The sequence below is a fragment of the Aythya marila genome (assembly GCF_965140915.1).
Source record: "Aythya marila genome assembly, chromosome: 18".
Taxonomy (NCBI): Eukaryota; Metazoa; Chordata; class Aves; order Anseriformes; family Anatidae; genus Aythya; species Aythya marila.
This window is the reverse complement of record NC_139059.1, coordinates 4,338,934-4,359,147: the sequence shown is the minus strand read 5'-3', so window position 1 is coordinate 4,359,147 and position 20,214 is coordinate 4,338,934. Positions and strand designations below refer to the sequence as shown.

General features: G+C 42.5%; 4 protein-coding genes across 13 annotated transcripts in view; 2 read left to right on the top strand and 2 right to left on the bottom strand.

Moving 5' to 3' along the window:
* The window catches only part of MBTD1 (mbt domain containing 1), a 35,221-nt gene extending 29,699 nt beyond the window's left edge, over positions 1–5,522 (top strand). For all 6 annotated transcript variants that reach the window (XM_082774655.1, XM_082774654.1, XM_082774653.1 and 3 more), the window contains one exon: positions 1,504–5,522. In XM_082774655.1, the coding sequence (XP_082630781.1) occupies positions 1,504–1,622 (119 nt within the window). In that variant the 3' untranslated portion in view covers positions 1,623–5,522. The remainder of the gene's footprint in view (positions 1–1,503) is intronic.
* Positions 5,523–5,946: 424 nt separating this feature from the next.
* LOC309885369 (nucleoside diphosphate kinase) lies at positions 5,947–8,685 on the bottom strand. Its single transcript, XM_082775234.1, has 5 exons — positions 8,531–8,685; positions 8,078–8,210; positions 7,478–7,579; positions 6,599–6,711; positions 5,947–6,193 (listed from the first exon to the last, which is right to left on the bottom strand). Exons 2-5 carry the CDS (start codon positions 8,204–8,206, stop codon positions 6,076–6,078), a joined length of 462 nt encoding a protein of 153 aa, XP_082631360.1. The 5' UTR covers positions 8,207–8,210; positions 8,531–8,685; the 3' UTR covers positions 5,947–6,075.
* A 1,296-nt stretch (positions 8,686–9,981) lies between these two features.
* On the bottom strand, positions 9,982–14,074 carry LOC309885370 (nucleoside diphosphate kinase-like). Its single transcript, XM_082775235.1, has 5 exons — positions 13,994–14,074; positions 13,138–13,270; positions 12,524–12,625; positions 11,637–11,749; positions 9,982–11,304 (listed from the first exon to the last, which is right to left on the bottom strand). The coding sequence occupies exons 2-5, from the start codon at positions 13,264–13,266 to the stop codon at positions 11,187–11,189; spliced, it is 462 nt and encodes a 153-aa protein (XP_082631361.1). The 5' UTR covers positions 13,267–13,270; positions 13,994–14,074; the 3' UTR covers positions 9,982–11,186.
* A 5,068-nt stretch (positions 14,075–19,142) lies between these two features.
* SPAG9 (sperm associated antigen 9) overlaps positions 19,143–20,214 on the top strand; it is a 62,580-nt gene continuing 61,508 nt past the window's right edge. For 3 of the 5 annotated variants that reach the window (XM_082775221.1, XM_082775219.1, XM_082775220.1), the window contains exon 1: positions 19,146–19,546. In XM_082775221.1, the coding sequence (XP_082631347.1) occupies positions 19,241–19,546 (306 nt within the window). In that variant the 5' untranslated portion in view covers positions 19,146–19,240. Of the gene's footprint in view, positions 19,547–20,214 lie in introns of all 5 variants that reach the window. The other 2 variants (XM_082775222.1, XM_082775218.1) reach the window with 2 other exon arrangements.

Below are 20,214 nucleotides of genomic sequence, written 5' to 3'. Positions count from 1 at the left end.
CAAAGTTGTGCTGCTTCTTCGATGTAGATTTGTATCTTTGAGTCATATGAAATGATCCTTAAGCACTGAAATGCAATTGTAGAACAGCATCACTTTAAAAAGAGACAACAGCCAGTGTCTTGGAGAAGGAGGCTGCTCTGAGAGACTCACCCTACTTCTTGTCTACATACAAACCATCGCTCCGTGCTGTATTGATATCTTGGGTGTAGCCTTTGCTTAAGGTACTAGCAGCATACCCAAGTAAACAATTGTGTGTCTTGCGATTTAGACAGCACTTTTGTTGTCTCCACAGACTAGAGCTCTTGATCAGAGCTGGACATAATGCAGGGAGAAGTCGTTTTTTGTTTGTTTTTAAGGCAAGAGTGTGTGGGCTATGTAGCCAGTGAGATGGCTTCTGTTAAATAAATGGGGAGAGCTTGCGTTATGTTGCAACTTCTGGACTTTTTTTTAATATCTTTATTTTCAAATTTTATTTTTATTTAGCACGAGTGTTTCCAACATGGAAGATGACAGAAAAATAATAAAAGAATTATCAAATGGCTTGTAAGTTATAGCAGGGCTACAACTAGTAATAGGTTATGGAATTTATTTTTAGTTTCACTGCATAATATTTCTGCATTTCAAGGTACATTGATGTGCATATAAACTTTATATTAAGTAATCATAAACTTTAGTAGTTTTCTCATTCATTTGGTCACAGCAAATCATTTATTATTCTATAATCAACCCTTTAATGTGGGTACTGCACCTTTAATGAAAGTACTGGCATACTTTGTTTTCAGTGTCCTTTTCATTGTGCTCATGTTTCAATAATTACCACTGTCCATTAGTGAAATTGGAGAAGTAATTGTGACATTATTGCTATTCATAACATCGTTCTTTCTATGTCTCAGGTCTCATTTCTATCTTCTTTATACAAAAGAAAGGGGAGAAGATTACAACTACTAAAAATGTCTTGAATGAAACCTCTGGGATCCTAAAAATTTAATGATATATTAAGAAATCTTTATCAATGTTTTTTTCTTGTCTTGTGTAGACTGTTTACAGTAATCAGGCAAGTAATGTGATTCAGAGATTGTAAATGGCAACTAGTTCATTGTAACTAGGCTAAAGACTAAATTGGAAGTAGACAGTAAACAAAAAAGTGAGCAGTAAAAAAAAAAAAAAAAAGAATTTTTCTTAGCAACATTTTGTTGCCCTCTTAAACCAGAGTTTTAAAATAGTAAAATCTTGGAAGAAAAATTATATAGAGCATATATGATTGTGAATTGCTCACTCATATGTATTAATACTAAAGCATAACTTAAAGTTCAGTGTAAGGTCAGAAAGGATCTGTGTTCTGTGGGATATTGCATGTTAAAAGAATAACCACTAAAACGCAGAATGTAAGAAAATGGGAAATCTTGGAGCTGTTGCCAATTTAAATTATATAAAGTAAATTTAAGAGAAAGTTGTACTTCTTTTGAATGTTACAGATCTTTAATGTTCGTCTTTTGTTTTTAGTGTCTTCATTGCAGCTGAAGGAGGAGTTGCTAGATGGAGAAGAATATAGCTTCCTTCAAGGAGCATCTGATCAGGAAAGCAACGGATCTGCCAGTTACTACATTAAACAAGAACCATAAAGCAGCTCAGAAAAGTGAGGGGCAGATTATTGGTGATAGGAAAAGAGCCTTTCTCCAAGACTGACTGATCTCGTTCCCACTTTGATGGTGCAGTTTGGATGACTGTACCTGGGGCACTTTGCTAACTGTAGAAGAGTTAGACTCAGTTCAGAATTTTTTGGAAGGGCGGGGAAACTATTTTAGTGAAAGAAGATTTTTCAATTTATTAAAAACAAGAATGGACACTTTTGTGTTGTATTTGAAGCTTTTGAAAGAATTTTGTAATATTTTCAAGTTCAGATTTATTGTGCATTGTTAACAAGAACTGAAAATCTAATTTTTTTGGTAAGATTAAAGTTTAATTAGCACGATTGTGGGAAGCGGTTGGAGGAAGATATAGTTGCAAGTACAGATGAACTGTCATGACAAATGAACCTTTTTGGTACAAGTTGGGAGACTTACAGACTCTTGCGAACTGCACTGGTCACGCCTCTGTTTTCTTACGGTGAAAATAAGGCATTTAAGCTCTGATTTAGAGGCATAAATTGTATGTGGAAGATAGTCCTGTAAAGCTCTACTCAGTGAGTAGCCCCAGTTGCATTGGAGCCATCACATGAGGGAGGTTTTTAACTTTTCAAGATGTTTTTATTTAGTTTTAAATGCTTTTTTTTTATATAAGACGTTTTGTAATTTTAAAAAGTTCCTTAGGGTCTGAATCAGTGCCCATTAATATCAGTAGCCTTGTCTTCAGTGACTGCAGTGGGCATTGGATTGGGACTATAAAGCTCTTGTCTGTACGTGGATGTGTGTAGTCTTGGAATGCTCCAGCAACTGTTTACAGAGCCCTATGCCAAACTGGAACTTCAGAAAATTCCCACATTTGGAAGATTAAGTTTAGCTCTGAATTTAGGCTAAAGAAACTTAGTAACTCAGGCCTTCCCTTGGGAGTGGGAAGGAACTTCGGAGTATTCTTCTGATTATTTTTTTTTCCATTCAGAAAGACCTAGATGTTTCCTTGCCATCTTAAATATTTATTTCTGAACATTCAAAACTTATGTTCCATGTGATTTCAGTTGAGCTAAAATGAGCCAAGCATTGCAAATTAAAAAAAAAAAAAAAAAAAGTTCACAGCCTGCACAGCCTGCAGAGTTCCTTTCTTGCTGCAGTAGTATGATATGGAAGTTGAGATTTGGAAAGTATATAAATCATATACAATCTAGCATATAATTCACAAACTGGATTTGCTTATTGCCTGGAATCTTTGTGTCGAGTATCCCTTTAACCCCACCTGTTGAACTGTCCAGCGGTTTTAAAGACAAAAGTCACGCAGAAGGGTGAAAATGGCTAATAGTAAAATACGAAGTACTTTTGCATGAACTCTGAATTATTTGGATTTTCTTTCCATATTTTTAAACTTTGTGTGTTTATTTAGATGGCTTCATTTATGGAGTTGATTAGTAAAGTTATTTATCAGCCCTGCAGAGCTGTGACTGGAAAAACGTGCATCAAGAGCTTTAGCTTTTACCAGTAAGGTTCATTAACTAAACTCTCAGGAATTAATTGCATATGTTCTATAAGTGCTTCTGGGTCTTAGTAGGTCCCCTTCAGAGCAGTACAATGATCATCTGACTCTTGACTATAAGTTAGGGCTTAAAAAAAAAAAAAGTAATTTTTTTGTTCCTACAGCCTAAGAAATGCTTTAAGGATATCAACCCACAGAGCCCCAGGAGACCATTTTTTTTGTATATTGTTGTTTGAATTAAAAAAAAAAAAAAAAAAGTGCATAGAAAGTTGAAAACCAGCAATTTGATTATTTTCTAAAATATTGCTCTAACTTTGGGTACATAGTATTGGTAATATGCACAGGTTTACCTCATTCTATGCAAGAGGGGTTAATTATGTAAAGTTTTGTATTTACTACTGGAATTAAAAAATGTCCTGTATAGCGTAGGAATGTCTGGAATTTTCTCCTCCCTTACTAGTGAAATTTCTTTAATACTGACCCCCTTTTAACAACAGCTTCTTACATGAACAGAATCTGGTTATCAGACTATTACGTTTCTGTAACTTCAGGTGGTAAAGACACTTTCGCTCTCTAAAATAGCCACAGTGAAAGGACTTTATCACGGTTGGTAGACTTCAAATACATTTTCTCAGATTCTGACACACGTGACATTTCTTTTAAACAGCCTGGATTGGAGAAGTAGGTTTAGAGACCATTGTTAATGACACTTTGGTGAGCCCTGATTTTTATTTTCCTGTGCTCTCCATTTATTCTGCTGTGAAATCCAGTTCTGCAAGCATTGTTTTGGTTTGGTAAGTACATCAATATTCATTTTATTATGATTATTATTTTTATTGTTTTATTTTTTAATGTGACAACTTGCAAATTGTCACAGCTGGAATGAGGTTGGCACAGTCTTGCATTCTTCTTTCATCGATAGCTTCTGAATACAGTAGAAAAATTTGCATTAATTTGTGTTTCATAATGTGAAAACTTGGGCTATAACGAGCAAGGTATATTGCAAAGCCAGGAAACCTGGAACCTTGGACTTCTGCATATTGCCCAGACTCAGAACTTGGTTTCCCAGTCATGTCTGACTTTTGAGCTATAGTCTTCAAATGTGAAGAGGCAAAAATAGCACTTAAGATGAACACACTTCCTGTGTTGGAAGGATAACAGAATCAGATTTGAAGTCTGTCAGTCTTTATAATGTTCTTTAAAAACAGGTATACTTTTTAATTAAAACACTAAAGTACAGGAGTTGACTTGCATTCTCAGATACACAGGTGACTACGCTAGGAGTTGCTTGTTGAGACTTACGGATGAAATCTCTCCTCTGTTTCTGAATTCAAAATATACCCACATTGTTTGTCAAGTATAGTGAAATCTGTCCTATGTAGACCATGTGAGGAATTAATTGAAGTCATTTGCTCAGGATAGGTTTAAGGAAAGGCTGAGCAAAATTCTACTAGGTATTGAGAATGGATTCCCCAAAAAGTGGGTTACAGATTGCCTGTGGTATCCATAGTACAGGCTTCACTGTATTTGTAAAGCATTCGTTAGTAACATGGCTCTAGGTATTTTTTATTTTCACTTTAAGCCATGTTACTTGGCTAAAGGAAGAGCAGTGTTAGACATCTGAAATCTTCAATGGGGTCAAACTTCACTATTTGGCATAGCAATTTTTTTTTTTAACCATAAGGTAGCACAAGTTACGCACCTTTGCAGCTGCCCTTCTGTTGCTCAGAATCTTTCTGCTGATCTGTTATTTTAAATACAACTCTTTAACCTTTTCCTTGCTGCATCTGAGGAAAGCTAAAGCAGTTATCAATTCTTTGTTCTACGGATACTAACACGGGTTTCAGTGTTTGTTTGTTTTTTATGATTGTTGTTTTATGTGATGTGAATACCCTCTCCCGTCAATATTTGTACGATGGTGCTAATATATTTGGTAACAATCCTTTATTGGGAAGGGATTTTAAAAAAACTGTGATTTAAACTGAATTTTTCTTCCTTTTAATTTTCATATTTAAAACAAAAAGCCACAGCCATTTATACAAAAGGCGTCAGCTCTGGCCCCTGGGAAAACATTGGGGCGGGAATCAAGATTAAACAGATAGGGTTTTTACATCATTTCTGTATGTATTTGATATATAAATCAATATCTGTACAAATTTAATCTTTTATTTTCTTGGTAATTTGTGTGGTCAATGAGAGAGTATTTAAAACTTTCTCATGCAATGTACATAACTAAGTGAAAAAATGCTTTTGGAGAAATTAATGTTCCTTTCATTTTTATGAGACCGCAGATTTTCAGCATGGATGTGAAAAGCATTAAAATTATAACTTTGTGTACAAGATGAAAATAATTCACTAAATTTGCCTTTTTTTACACAAAATAAAAATGTTAAAAAATCTCTTCCTGTATGTTGTTTTCTTAAAGGGGATTGGGGCACTACGTAAGCATTTAATACAGTGCAAGCTTAATACTTGGACTTGGCCTTGTATTTCACAGCTGATATAAATAGTTGTGCATCGGGATAGAAATCTTGTCACGGGATAATGTCACTCTTTTCAGTGCAGTTCCATGCTTGAAGTAGCGCCCCCACCCCTTCCCTCTGCAAGTTGGCTTTGGACTGCAGCTGAAGGTGTTTCAGTAGTCTGCAAAGCAACTTCAGTGACCATTCACTGCAAAGTTTTATGCTTCAATACCTGTATAGGGAAATCTGTATTCTAACACCACTATACCTTGTGCACAGGGAAAATACTGAAATATTCATCCCACTTTACTGAGTAGTTCAATAGGATGAGTCTGTCATAGTAAATGCACCACAAGGAGTCAGTTTGTATCATCCTTTTATTTGATAATGCTGAAAAATGACTAAGCTAACCGTGGTGATAATTGCTCCCAGATCAATGGCTGGAATGAGATGACGTGTTAAGAGGCACAATTCCTTCTGGAAGCTGAGTTCACTCATAGATCCAGTCGTGTGCACAAGACTTGAAGTCAACGAGCTCCGTAGGTTTAAACCACAGATTGATCTCCTTCTGAGCACTTTCTACGGAGTCACTGCCATGAATGATGTTTCTGTGGAAGAAGACAAACATCGTTTCAAAGGAGAAAAAAAAATTAGTAACCTAGTAGTAAATGGAAAACGTGGATGAAGCACCTAGAGCTACAGGGCTACTATGTCAACTACAGTACTTAAACAGCCCCACTGTAAGAGCTAATTAAGCCTAGCAGGGGGGACTAGGGCTATTTGACTACAACAGCCAATGCCACTGACTGATCTTACATGAAGCTCTGATGAGTAGCTGATGAGTATTTCAAAAAAAGTGTTTTGTACCAAGCCATTTTCCTAAGTATCTGTTACAAAATGCAACCTGCAAATAAAAAAGAATCAGGCTAGCTATCTATCAATAATTTGACTTTCTTGAAGAAAAGACTACCACCATTAAGTTTCTCAATAACATTGATACTGAGCACACAAACCTTCCTACTTGAATGCAGAAGTCACCACGGATGGTACCAGGCTTTGAGTCTGCTGGGTTGGTTTCCCCTAGCATTACTCTACCAGTTTTAACCACGTTGAGGCCTTCCCATACCTTCAGGGACAAAAAACAAGAAAAAGACAAGACAAACCAAACCTATTAATTCTTGCTTCTACAACACTTCAAAGATTAATCTTTAGTAATAATTCACATTTTGTAAAGAAATAAGGGTTTTATCTCAAAAAAAAAGTCTAGATTCTCTCCTTAGCTTGTTTAAAGAGGGGGAAAAAACATCTAGGGAAAATTTGTTTTTTAAATAAGAAATTCCAGTTTATCAGCACTGTCATTCCAGTTATGTGAGATACCTTAACAAGCCTTAAAATTACTTGATATGTAAAGCCAACCTTAAAACACTTCTCTTTTGTTAGAAAATGAACAACCCAAAGACTTGCAGGAATGTGTAGTTACATGTATGTTTTCTAGTCACAAGATGAGATGCTTCTAGAGGGGTTTTATTGTTCTGAGGAAAGCATAAAGAATGACACAGAAGATGAACATCTATGGAAGAAAGCAGTAAACTAAACTCTCTCTTCTCCCTCCCCCCCCCAGTAGAAGGTTCTTTGGGGCAGAAATTAAGCTGTCAAGAATCTTCAAGTATTTTAATTGGCATTTTAAACATGCACATCTTCCTTCTTTTTAATAAAGAACTCACACTAAACTGTCTTAATTGTATTAGTATCAGAACTAAGCAGTTTTGTAGCGTTCCTGTAACAACCAGTGCATCTTACTATTTTAAAACAACTTGCAGCACGGGACAAATATACTCAAGAAAGCAGTTTCTAAAAAAAAAAAAAAAAAAAAAAAAAAAAAAGCCACATACCATTGCCACAATAGGTCCAGAGTTCATGTATTTAACCAAACCAGGGTAGAATGGTCGATCTTTCAGGTCAATGTAATGTTGTTTGAGAAGGTCTTCAGAAGCCTTTAAAAGAGCAGATGTAACATTAAATATATTGCTGTCAAAATACCATGACACAAAAGATGTTACTAGTGTTAGGAGATGAGTTCCTGCTATAAAATTAAAGGAGTGCAGGATGGGGGGCGGGAGTTAGGGTGTTTTCACCCTTCAGTGTTTCAAGTGGGCAAGATTACTTTTTTGTGTTACAGTAATCCTGGGCAACAAGCTATGGACAAGGTGTCTGATGCATGTTGGTGGCTACAACCTTTCAGTCAAGGTCACTTCGTCTCAGGGGCTCCATTAAGCTAGCAGAGCCCTTTCCTTAGGAAAGGGAAGGAAGAGCTCAGGTGCTCGTGGCTGGTAGAAGGCTCGGCCTGACGGGCGTGCAGCTGTTGTCCAGATTCCCGTTGTAATACAAGAACGGCAGCATAGGAAAACGACAGCATGGGAAAATGGTACCTTTACCTATCGTGGCAGCTGAACGAAGGCGTTTAGAAGCGAGCCAGCAGCGCGGGGACTTACGTGCACGAACTTCATGGCGACCAGGCGGAACCCCTTCTGCTCGAAGCGCTTGATGATCTCCCCCACCAGACCCCGCTGGACGCCGTCGGGCTTGATGGCGATGAAGGTGCGCTCGCAGTTGGCAGCCATGGCGCTGCGGGACACGAATACACCCCACTTACACCCCCACTTACACCCCCCACACACGCGTATTCACACAGCTCCCCGTGCCGAGGGGCGGCTCAAGGTCGGCCGGCAGCCGGCAGCCCCACGTCCATGGCGGCGCCCTGCCCGCCCCGCCCGGGCCCACGTGGCGCCGGGCCCGCTCCCGTCCCTCAGCCCCTTCCCCTCCGCAGCCACCGGGGCTGAAGCGAGACGACTCCCCCCAATCCCCCCGTGAGGCTCCGGGTGTCGGCGAGGCGCATCCCGCTTCCCCTCCGGCCTCCCCTGCCGGAGGGCCCGGCCACCGCCTACCTCGCCGCAGCCTCCCGCTCCGCAGCCGCCGCAGGAAGAGGAGGAGGAGGCGGGCGGGCGGCTCCTCCTCTCCTCACGGCCGCCCCGCGGCGCTTAGGGGCGGGCCCGGCGGGGCTGGGGGCTCGTCTGCGCCTCCCGCCTGCTGCCGCCAGCCCCTGCTCGCTGAGGTGAAGCCGGGCCGGGCCGCTGAGGAGAAGCCGGGCAGCCGCCGGGCCTCGCGGTGGCCGCGCTGCCTCAGCGCCTGGCGGCCCGCCCGGGAGGGAGGCAGCTGTTGGGGCCTCGCTGTGGCAGCTCGGAGGCACCCGGCCTCCTCCACAGCTGCCCTCGAAGCCCCTCAAAGCTCCCGTTCCCTGCTCCTCCTGCCCTCGTTCTCCCCCCACAGGGGTGCAGAACCGAGCAGACCCGAGCACGGGGCTGTAAATTGAACGCTTGGTAAACAGCAGCTAACGTCACGCATCAAAACGCGTTTTTCACAGTGAAGAGTGAGACGGTTAAGGATGTGGAGCCGTGCTAAATCTTTTCTTTACTAGGAGGCCTTGCTTTGCTGTTTTCATAGATAGCCCCGCTGTCTCCTATCAGGTGGTGGCCGAATTAGCTCAGCAGAAGCAGCACGCCTCAGGCCGGCTGGGCGTTGTGTCCCCCAGAAGAGAGATGTGGCAGCTGGAAGCCGAGGAAGTTGCCTGGGATATTTCTTTGGCTATGATATCAGAAGGTGAAGCTGAGAAGTGTCAAAACATACATGTAAAACTTAACAGTTCCCTAACCTGCACCTTAATGAGAATTAAGAAAAATGTTATTAGTTTTTATAGTGCTTACTAGCTGATATAATTTACAAGCTACGTTTTTTCTTCCTGAACTAGTTATAATTCAACACCAGCACTGCGGCTGTAACATGAAAGCAATACCCTCTGCAGTATGTACGCAGTCTCCTATTGACAGGCAACTTAAATTAGTGAAACTGGAAACGCTGAGTAAGGCAGCTCAGATGTGCAAGAGGAATACTGCATTTCTTCCAAGAGGTGGCCAACTTCCACCTCCTCTCAGTCTAAATGCATTAGACACTAATCAGTATCTTTCTGACAACCCGCCTCACCTCCACGTAAACCACATTTCTTCCCAAATTTCTGTTTTGTAGTAAGCAATCAAGAGAAAGAAACCTAATCCTTCAGGCAAAAGTGGAACTCAGGACTACTACTCATCCAGTGCACAGGTTTGTTATGTGTTCCCTTTGTTCTAACAACCTTTAACTTAATTATTTGCCTTCTGTAGCACTGACTATTTTTAGGAAAGAGGCTACAAACATCATCTACAGTTTGGTAGGTAGGGAATTTGTTCCCTCTCCTTAGACTCATTAATTAGCCCTAAGGCAATATAATGAACAAACCTTTTGTTTAACTTAAGAAACAGCAAATATTTTATTTTGGAGCATCTCATTAGGAGTTGGTTACCTTCATAACGTATGATAAGCATCAAATTCAATATTCATTGCAGTTTACTCTTTGAAACAACAACTCACTGTAGGCAAAAATATGGGAGTTTGAACAAGTAGTTTCACAAAACTCCTGCTTTTAATGAATACAGTGTTACAAGGAAATAAATACATTACATTGACTCCAGCGCACTTTTTGTTCCTACATCCCAAACCTCTGTTGAGTGTTTGTTGCAAAATATTTCAGCAAGAGGCTGTTTTCTGTGATGGAAGCAGATGCCTCTACTGAAATAGGTTTAGCATTATTACGAATGTATTTGTTGACACGATTAAATAAATAAATAAATAATGCTGGAGCCACTTATGAAGTATCTAATCCAAAATCACCTTGCTCCTTGCTTTGGAGTTCCAGGTATTAAGGAAGTATGGATGTAGAAGTACAAATGAAGCTAAATTATCAGCTCTGTGGTCAGTACAGCAAACATCACTCCATTGTTCCTCTGTGCAATGTTAGAGGACTGCTACAGTACAGTGACTGAAAATGGATCATGCTCATCCATTCTCACATTAATCTTCTTTTCACATAAAAGAGCATTTCAAAAAGCCTGGCCTATTAATCCTTCCTTAAAATGCTAAATAAATCATGCAGAAAAAAAATGAAACCATGTCAATGTAGAGAAGTTATTTTATCGTGCTCTGTGTACAGGCACAGCACCTTTTGGAAGGAGAAATAAGAGTTTTTCTGCACCCCCTTTAGGCATGAGGATTCACTTGATTTGATATCAAGCTCAACCCTCAACATCTGAGCACACAATGTATTTACATACCACTGGTTGACCACTAACACTTTAACAAAATGATGCACCTTTAACACTGAGAGATTTGCATTAGCTTCTATTTACTAAAACCTCCTCTTTGACTCTGGGGAGTGCTTCAGGAAAATACATGTTCTGTATTATTAACAAGGAATGTTTTGCTTCTCTGTGTTTGAATCTCACCTCTCTCACTCCCATACGTAGCTAAAAAGTTTTTAAAACTACAATCCTATCCATAAATTGATAGCTTTTTAACCAAAACAGCAACAAACACTGATTATATTTAATATTCACAACAGTGAATACCACAGGTTTCTGAAACGGGTTTCTACTAGTTGATATGAAGGACTTTAAAATAACTGGTAACAACTGATTACAGATAGTAAGGATATCAAAAGGTATGGGCTCAGTTCTACTCATAGATCCATTCATGAGCACAGCTTCTGTAATCAACCAGTTCTTCAGGAGTGAACCACAGATTGATCTCTGTCTCAGCACTTTCTACAGAATCACTTCCATGAATGATGTTCCTACAAAAAGAAGAGGTGGATATAAAATTAATACAATCGTCAAGTGCAAAGCAAAGTCAACTTCATTTTTAAGTGGTCACCATTACAGAGAGAAGTCGTGAGGAACTGTAAAGTAGTTATAGGCATGGAGTGGGCCATGACAGCTTTGCTCATCATTTTTGTCAAAGGGAAGACTGCAATTCCACTTCCACCTTTAGATCCAGTCACATTATAATGGGGAAAGCAGCTCCACGCATAAAATGAAGAAGGCTGGAGCACTTTTCCTATGTGTATCATGACATACCACTGGAGCTTTAGGGGCTTCAGTTTAAATCAGTACTTTCAAAATATACCTTCCAACTTGAACACAGAGGTCACCACGAATAGTGCCAGGTTTTGAATCCACTGGATTAGTTTCCCCCAGCATCACCCTTCCAGTTTTAACCACATTAAGACCTTCCCACACCTTAGTAAAAAAAAAAAAAAAAAATCCATTGAGATTATATTGCACTAGACAAAGTAGCAAGAATTAATAACACCTTCCAGAATTATGCAGTGCTGTTCATCATAACACAAGTCACCATCCCTATATTCCTAATAGGGAGTCATATTTTATTTCCAATTTCTCTGTCAAATTCTTGAAGCCTTTAGTGCAGTTCTGCCCTTCCCCGCCCATCTGCAACGTACCTTTCCTCCCCAAGGATGGGAAGAGAACTATTTTAAATCTCAGTACTGTAAACAGCCTTCGAAAGCTCTCTGCTCATTGAAGATCTAAACCTCCAGCTCAACTATTCAACAAACACACTGTTAAAGGGAAAAAAAAATAAAAGGAAAATTCCTTCTAATTAAATTAGACTAAACAAGATTTTCAAAGTTACTTGAACGTGAGAGTATTGTAAAAATATTTCATCATCACTTCTCAGCTTGATTAATACATGGCATTCCACGGTGGTTTTTTTGGGTGCAGGTTTACTGTTTATCAAAGTTTCAGCTTAAGCTCTCCCTTTTCCCCTGCCCTATTCCTCAACATACTGACTCAAAGGATCAAAGGAGAGAAAGACTGTGATAAAAAGATACATAGAAAAACCAAGTCAGAAGTACATCTTCCAAACTATATTATTTGATTATTTGAATCCTTTCAAAGGTAAACTAGTATTCATTAGGTACCACGAGCTTATTTACAGGTAAGACAACTAAACAGTGTATTTTTCTTAGCTAAACTTTGTTTTTAAGAACTCACCATAGCTACAACAGGTCCAGAGTGCATGTACTGCACCAGACCATCATAGAATGGACGGTCTTTTAGATCAATGTAGTGTTCTCTCAGAAGGTCTTCAGAGGCCTGCATTAAAAAACAACCAAACAAAAAGCTTCTTCTACGAACTTAAGAGCGTACTGAAATCAGACAGATTAACTGCAGAGCGCTATCAATCCTAAAACATGCCTACACCTCAAAATTCATCATTTCTAGCAACTTCCTGTAAGTAATTATAGTAAACATGAATTTGAGCTGTTTGTTTTAACCACACCTGAACTCAAAAAAGATCTGTTGCTAACACGGGTATGTGAACTGGTATTTGTTGAAGATATCCAGAGATATTTATTAGGTATAGGATGCACCTAAAAGAATATTCTCTTCGGGCTAAGGACATCAAGTTACTAAAATTAGCATACTTAGCATGTCTAAAGCATTTAGCCAGAGCTACGAATTGGAACTTTTCCAAAATAGCCAAAGACTTACCAAAGGTCCAGGTTTAAATTTTCTGAACGGTCAATTTCTCATTATTGTCTCCTACTTTATTTTGAGGTTGCCGTTTCTATGAAAAGGAGATGTGCAAGTTAAGGACAGCTTACGTGTATCAGTTTCATGGCCACCAGTTTGAATCCTTTCTGCTCAAACCGCTTGATGATCTCTCCCACCAGTCCCCGCTGGACCCCGTCAGGCTTGATGGCGATGAAGGTGCGCTCTGCAACAGCAGCCATCGTCCTAGCGAGGAAGAACAAGAGTTGTTATTCCAGGACCAGCAGGCAAGTGTGATCCCAGCCCCGAGTCGTGTGTGCCATCAGCTATGCTATTGTAATGACTGCATTGGCTGTGTCTGCAGGCTGTCACCCCGTGATCTGCGCTGATTTGATAAATCAATCACTCCCCACCAGGGTTTTTACAAGCGCAACAAATGTAACCTTAAAACAATAATGGTTTGCCAGATACAGAACCAAGCAATTAGCAAATATTAAATTCAGAAAAGCTCTAAATGGAACCAAAGCAAAGAGCTCTACTGCAGGTGCAGTGAGGGGCTGCCGCCGGCAATTTAGGACAAAGTAGGTTGAATAAATCCATAAACATCATTTTAATCTATAGACATCTCTATTTTGTTTGGCACACGGTTTGCTGCAAGTACGGCATGTGCACACACAAGTGCAGCCACACACCTGTGCACACTCACAACGCATGCACACACAAGTGCACTCACACGCAAGTGCACTTGCACACTTGTGCACACCCCCAAAGTGCTCAAGCACACCCCCTTGCACACTCACCCCCCCGTGCACACTCACACCAGCCGGCGGTCAGCCTGCTGCGGGCTGCCCCCTCGCACCGCCCCGTCCCCGTGTGAGCAGAGGGGTTCCCGGCCGGGCCATGCCCCCCTCATTCCCTTTTCGCCCCCCGTTATCCCCCTCGACCCCTGTCCCCCCCGCCCCGTCCCACCTGCTCCGGCCCCGGCGCTCCCTCGGCGGCCGCTCCCGGCCGAGCCCGGCTTAGCCCCGAGCCGCCCCCGGGGGCCGCGCCGCTGCCGGGCTGCCCCTTAACCCTTCCCGGGGCCTCCTTAGGCCTGCCCCCGGGCCCTGATCCGCTCAGGGGATTTGGTGCCGCCTTCCCGTGTCATCCCCCGCCGGTGGCCTGGCCCGCCGTGACCCTTCACCCGCGGACATCCCCACGCGGTTCCTCCGAAGCCCGGAGTGTTTTTGGGGAGGGGGTGGTGCCGTCATCTGCCTGCATGCTGCTTTTCGGGTTATTTAAAGTGGGGTGCAAAGGAAATGCTTTGTTGAGCATTGATTCTTTGCAGCTCAATTCCGTTTTTTTGCATTACAAACCATGCACGGAATTATTTCTATAAGCCTCGTTATCGCAGTGTCTCTTTTTCTTTATGTTTCTCCTTTAAAGAAGGCATCACATTTTACATATCAGCTCTCAGAGGCAACCCCCCCTTCAACACTTACCTGTTTCTTAAGGGTTTTACGCCCTTTGATAGATGTGAGGATAAAACATCTGCAATGCCCTAGTCTTCACGGTGCATGTGCTGCCAAGAGGAAACCCATTCTTGTCCTGTTCTTGGTTCTGAAACTGGGATGAATTTCCTTGCCTTTACTCCTTGGATCTTCCTGAAAGCAAATCAATGTGGGCTCCCCTTCCTTCTGGGCAGGACTTAGCTGCCACTTACCAGGAGTAAGTTCAGCTTTATCAGGAGAATACTCAGAAATTCTACCAGGTATACTCCATTGTTCCAATACACCTTTATTTCAGATATTTCACATTACTAATACAAACCCTAATGTATGATCCTCACAAAGGCAAAGCAGTATTTATAAATAGAAAAATGTCCCCAGAAACAGAATGTTTAGAAAAATATTTAGTCAAAAGCAGCAATAGGACACCTATTTATAGCCTTGCTAAAACTGTGTTATTTAACGATTAAAGCTTAGGACTTGCCGTAAGGTGGGCAAGAACTGTCTGCAGCTTTACCGTAGGCCTGCCGTATGATCTTTGCCAAGTCTTTTAACCTCATTAAATAAGGGTCATCTTTGTCACGTTTGAGATTAATCCATGATTAGCAGAACATGTTGTACATTATATAGTACATAAACCAGCACAGAAGTATACTTATTTGTTATGTTTAATATAGCATCTTTTTGCTATAGTTAGAAATTCTACCAAAATTACTGAGTAGATTGAAATTATATGTTCACCTAAAACGTGAGGTCTGAGACAGTCTAGATAAATAATCTTCTAAAAATGGAGAGATCATGGGAAGAGAAAAAAAAAATCTTCATTCTTCAATGTAGAGTGTGAATGAATGAGAAACACCATTACTGAGCTTAAGCCTTTAACCCTTTACTTAAAACTAGCAGAGATTTTTTTAAATGGGCCTGAGGCAACAGGCTGACTGTGAATGTCTCCAAACTTCAGGAGACTTTAAACATAGCTCTTGGCTTTTACATTTTGGCCCAAGCTTTAGGAAGATCTCCGATAAAAGCCTGTACCTGTACTGCTCCAAACAAACACCTGGTGAGTTCTCGTCTGGACTTGTGTTCTGTGCTATGCACCTCTTGCTGCTCATAACCAGACTGGGAAGTCTGACTTGCTTTGTTGCTCTTGGCTATGCAACTCCTCATTTAGCTACGTATTGCTACCATTTGATTATTGTAACCATGATCCTTTATCTTCTGGCTTGATTTCTGTTGTGCTTTAAGACATAAAGGACTACAGAACTAATTTCTTCTTCTGGGTAAAGCCCAAGTTAAGTTCTTCTCATCCCCAACTGATTCAATGGCTAATGGTAAATTACAAATCAATTTAATTTCAAATAAATTGATACTTGTAGGAATGCAGAATATAACTTTTATTATCCAGAAAACTGCTTTGTTTCTCAGGTAGTTCTTTCCCCATGTCTATGAATTGTATTTTACTCTAGTTGTCACCACAGACAGTCACTGTTCTCAAGCAACACAGACAACACTATTGTGTCTCTTGTGCCATTTCTTATGCATGATCAGTATACTAAATTGACAGACCATTGAGGTTTCTTAATCTTTCTGCAAGCAGCTAGGATATACTTTCTTATCTTGTATTTTTAATCCAACCTTGAGTTTCTGATCTCACACTGACTGTGAGGTACACATAATAAAACATGATCAGAATAGTAAGACTGCCCACAGGATACATCTTTACACCAGTTGAAACTTGTCCTGGGTAGTTTTTCTAATGTTCATATTTTTAAATATTTCATTTATCCATGGTATAAAACTTTGAGGTTACTAGACATAAAACAGGAGCACAATGGAGCACAAACAGAGCAAATGGAGCACAAACTCTCTTCCCCCTGTACTCAGTCTGACTGCAACCCTAGCAGCAGCAGCCTGCCCATTCACTGATGGACTTGCTCCAGCTATTTGAAAGAAAACCACATCTATCAATTTTGCTAATAGAAAGAGGATAAAAATAGTATATCCTTAGAGACCCCTTCCCTTAAAGGCTGTCAGCGGACACCTTGACCCATTTTTGCTGTCTGCCAAAACGAAAGTCTTTTGAGCTAATGTATTTGTGCAATTTGCCAAGCATGATGACAATAACGATAAAACCATATAGACAAAAGAGCATTTGCAACAAGTCAAGATGATCAGTATTGTTAGCCTTATAATCATCTGCAGTTGTTTACAGATGTCCTCACGTCATGCAGTATTACACATGAATAATGCAGTAAGGTCTAGGTTAAGAGTCCACTGCAATTGGATATGGCCTACCAACCTTGTCCTGAGAGCAGAATGGAATTACTTTGGATATCTGCACTCTTCCTACAAGATTTATTCAGGCTCACTTAAAGAAAAATAACAAACACAAGCCAGCAACCCCCAACCCAAAGGCTTTCAGTGTCTTCCTCAATACAAACAACTGAAGCAAATGTGAAACTGTGGTACAAAGGGAGAGAGAAATTCTGAAAGACATTGTCCCTCAACACCCCAGCATCAAGTAAAGACAGTAATCCATGGCAGACAGCTGGTAAACATGGGGAAGTTGCAGTTTTTCTCTGAGTGGACAACTGCTAAAGAGAAATACAAAATAATATTTTCATAGGGGTCATTTCCAATAATTCAAATGAAAATTTCACTTGAGATGATTTCTGTATGACAATATACTTTTATTTTATTTTATTTTATTTTAAGCTAAAATGACTTAATTTTTTGGTCATAATTCAAAGGCAAACAACTTTTCTTTCCTTTTGCCATGTTAACAAACAAATGTGTAGTTTAGCTGTCCTGGCTGCGTTATATTAAATATTATCTTAGTTTAAATATGAACTATTAGTTATGTCTGAACAGAACTCACATGTAAACCCAACACAGGGGACTGAAATCTTTATCTTTGTTCTTCCTATGCAGAGCCATTAGCTTAGTATGTAAACACAATGCAGTATATGAATTTAAGCATATTTACTGCCTTAGAATCAGCCCAAATGAGGGAAAATACAGTGCAAACCTCTACTGCACTCCAGTGGAAATTACTGCAGTCACTGCAGTTGAAGTTTCATCACTTCTCAAGCTTTTGCATTTTTTTATTTCTGTTGCTGTACTGCTGCTAGGCCACCTGGTTCCTTAGCTCCATTGCACATGAACTACATTCACGTAATGAAAAAAGGTGATTTCCCCAAACGTGAATTGTATGATAAAAATGAAGAATGTGAAGCTTCTCTAATTTTTTATTGAATCTATGTAGATGTTCTCAAATTTACAGTAAGTGCCTGAAATAGCCGACTTTGTTCCCCTGACAAAACACACCATCATCATTCCAAACCCCAGGAAAACCAACCTCTCCTGCCAAGCACAACATGTTTCCGAACCATGTTCCCAGTAACAGAGCAGGTTTTCCGACACGAAGTGATCAGGCATTGAAAACAAGAGGTCTTTTTGTTGTCGGAAATGAAGAAACACAGAGAACTCAGCATTGCTGCAGAGCTGCTAAGTCCTAAAAAAATAGTTTTAACTCTGCCAGTCATCCCTAACCCATTCACTTGATCTATTTATGCCTCTGTACATGTAGTAAATAATAATGCTTTCACGGGAACTGTTGGAGGGCATTTCTGCAAGTCTATTAAAAGAGAAGGAATCCCCGTGCCGTCACCCGCCTGCCCACAGGGGCCGCCAGCACCCAGAGCCACGATTAGGGTTTGGATTTGGGTTTGAGAGAGAGGAAGCTCAGAGTCCTGGTGTGTGGGGAGCTGTGTAAATCCTGACACAGGAAGCTGAGGTCTCCCAAAAGGCTTCCGTTGGGAGGACAGTTTCCTGGGAGACTTGGGTGGGCTTAGTGTGGGGTTAGGATCATGATTAGGTAACGGGTAAGGTTAGGTTTAGGGTTAGAGTTCGGGTTTGGGGTTTGAAGAGAAGGAAAGCGCAGAGGTTGGACTAGCTGATCTTGGAGGTCTCTTACAACCTAGATAATTACGTGATTCTGAGTGCTGTTGTGAGTGGGGCTGCATAAAGGCTGCCGAAGTAAGTTCAGGTCTACCAGAAGGCTTCTGTTGGGAGCAGCCAAGGGAGACTGAGGTGAGCTTAGGGTCATAATTAGGGTAACAGGGTTAGGGTTTGAAGAGAAAGCGCAGGGTGCTGTTGTGTGTGGGGCTGCGTAAAGGCTCCCAAAGGGCGCTCGGTTCTCCCAAAAGGCTTCCGTTGCGAGCACTGCTCCCTGGGAGACTTCTGCGGGCTCAGGATGACAACTAGGGCAATGGTTAGGGTCGGGACTTAGAGAGAGAAAAAGCACAGAACCCTATTGACAGCGGCACTGCGTAAAACACCACCAAAAGCAGCTTAAATCCCCCCAAACCCTTCCGTTGTGCGCCCTACTTCCTGACACACCCCCCACCTCCTACCCCCGCAACCATTCCCCTCAGGCGGGGCGCGGCCCCCTCCCCCCCCCTTCACCCCCCCCACACCTCCTTCCCGCCCATTCCCCACCCACGTGACCCCCCCACCCGCGTGACGCGCGGCCCCGCCCCGGCGCGGCGGCTGAGGTCAGTGCCGCGCGCCGCCGCCGTTGCTCTCCGCCCCCCCCCGCCCCGCTCCCCCCCCTCCTCCTCCTCCTCTCCCGGCCGCCGCTGAGGCACCGCCGCGGAGCCGCCTCCACTCCCCCCCCCCCAGCCCCTTCCCCGGCCCCGTCTCCGGTCCCGGCGCTCCCCTCAGAGCCATGGAGCTGGCGGACGGCGTGGTGTACCAGGAGGACCCCGGCGGCCCCGGCCCCGCCATGATGTCGGAGCGGGTGTCGGGGCTGGCCGGCTCCATCTACCGCGAGTTCGAGCGGCTGATCGGGCGCTACGACGAGGAGGTGGTGGCCGAGCTGATGCCGCTGGTGGTGGCCGTGCTGGAGAACCTGGACTCGGTGTGCGCCCACAGCCAGGAGACCAGCGTGGAGCTGGAGCTGCTGCGGGACGACAACGAGCAGCTCCTCACGCAGTACGAGAGGGAGAAGGCGCTGCGCAAGCAGGCCGAGGAGGTGAGGGGCGGCCGGGGCTGGGGGGGGACTGAGGGGATTAAGGGGGGGACCGGGGTTTGGCAGAGAACCGAGGGGATCCCTGCCCCTGATGGGCTGGGGCTGCGCTGCTGTGGGTGCCTGCTGTGAGCCCCCAGCCTTACTCAGCAGTCTAGAGGAGAATCCTGGAATTGTTAAGGTTGGAAAAAGCCTCCAAGATGATCTGGTCCGACCATCTCCTACTGCACCACCACCCACCAAGCCGTGTCCCTAAGCACTGCGTCCAACCCTTCCTTGAGCACCCCCAGGGATGTTGACTCCGCCACCTCCCTGGACAGCCCGTCCCAACGCCTGACCACCCCTTCTGAAAACAAATGTCTCCTGATTTCCAACCTGAACCTTCCCTTACCACCTTGAGGCCGTTCCCTCTAGCCCTGTCGCTAGTTACCTGCGAGAAGAGGCCAACCCCCAGCTCCCCACGCCTTCCTTTCAGGTAGTTGTAGTGAGCAATAAGGTCTGAGACTTCTCTTCTCCAGACCAAACAACCCCAGTTCCCTCAGCCTCACCTCACAGGAGTTGTGTTCCAGGCCCTTCTCTGAACACACTCCAGCCTTGATGCTCTTCTTGTAGTGAGGGGCCCAAAACTGAACCCAGTGCTGAAGGAGGAGCCTGTGAGGCCTCAGCCCTGCACA

What these genes read in the sequence shown, in the direction of transcription:
- LOC309885369 (XM_082775234.1), bottom strand. Translation starts at nt 8,206, where the DNA reads ATGGCTGCCAACTGCGAGCGCACCTTCATCGCCATCAAGCCCGACGGC. An exon ending in TCGCCATGAAGTTCGTGCAC is followed by an intron (nt 7,580 to 8,077) that starts GTAAGTCCCCGC and finishes GCTCTTTTAAAG; the next exon opens with GCTTCTGAAGACCTTCTCAA. An exon ending in CTGGACCTATTGTGGCAATG is followed by an intron (nt 6,712 to 7,477) that starts GTATGTGGCTTT and finishes TTGTCCCTGAAG; the next exon opens with GTATGGGAAGGCCTCAACGT.
- LOC309885370 (XM_082775235.1), bottom strand. Translation starts at nt 13,266, where the DNA reads ATGGCTGCTGTTGCAGAGCGCACCTTCATCGCCATCAAGCCTGACGGG. An exon ending in TGGCCATGAAACTGATACAC is followed by an intron (nt 12,626 to 13,137) that starts GTAAGCTGTCCT and finishes TTTTTAATGCAG; the next exon opens with GCCTCTGAAGACCTTCTGAG. An exon ending in CTCTGTGTTCAAGTTGGAAG is followed by an intron (nt 11,305 to 11,636) that starts GTATATTTTGAA and finishes TTCTTTTTGTAG; the next exon opens with GAACATCATTCATGGAAGTG.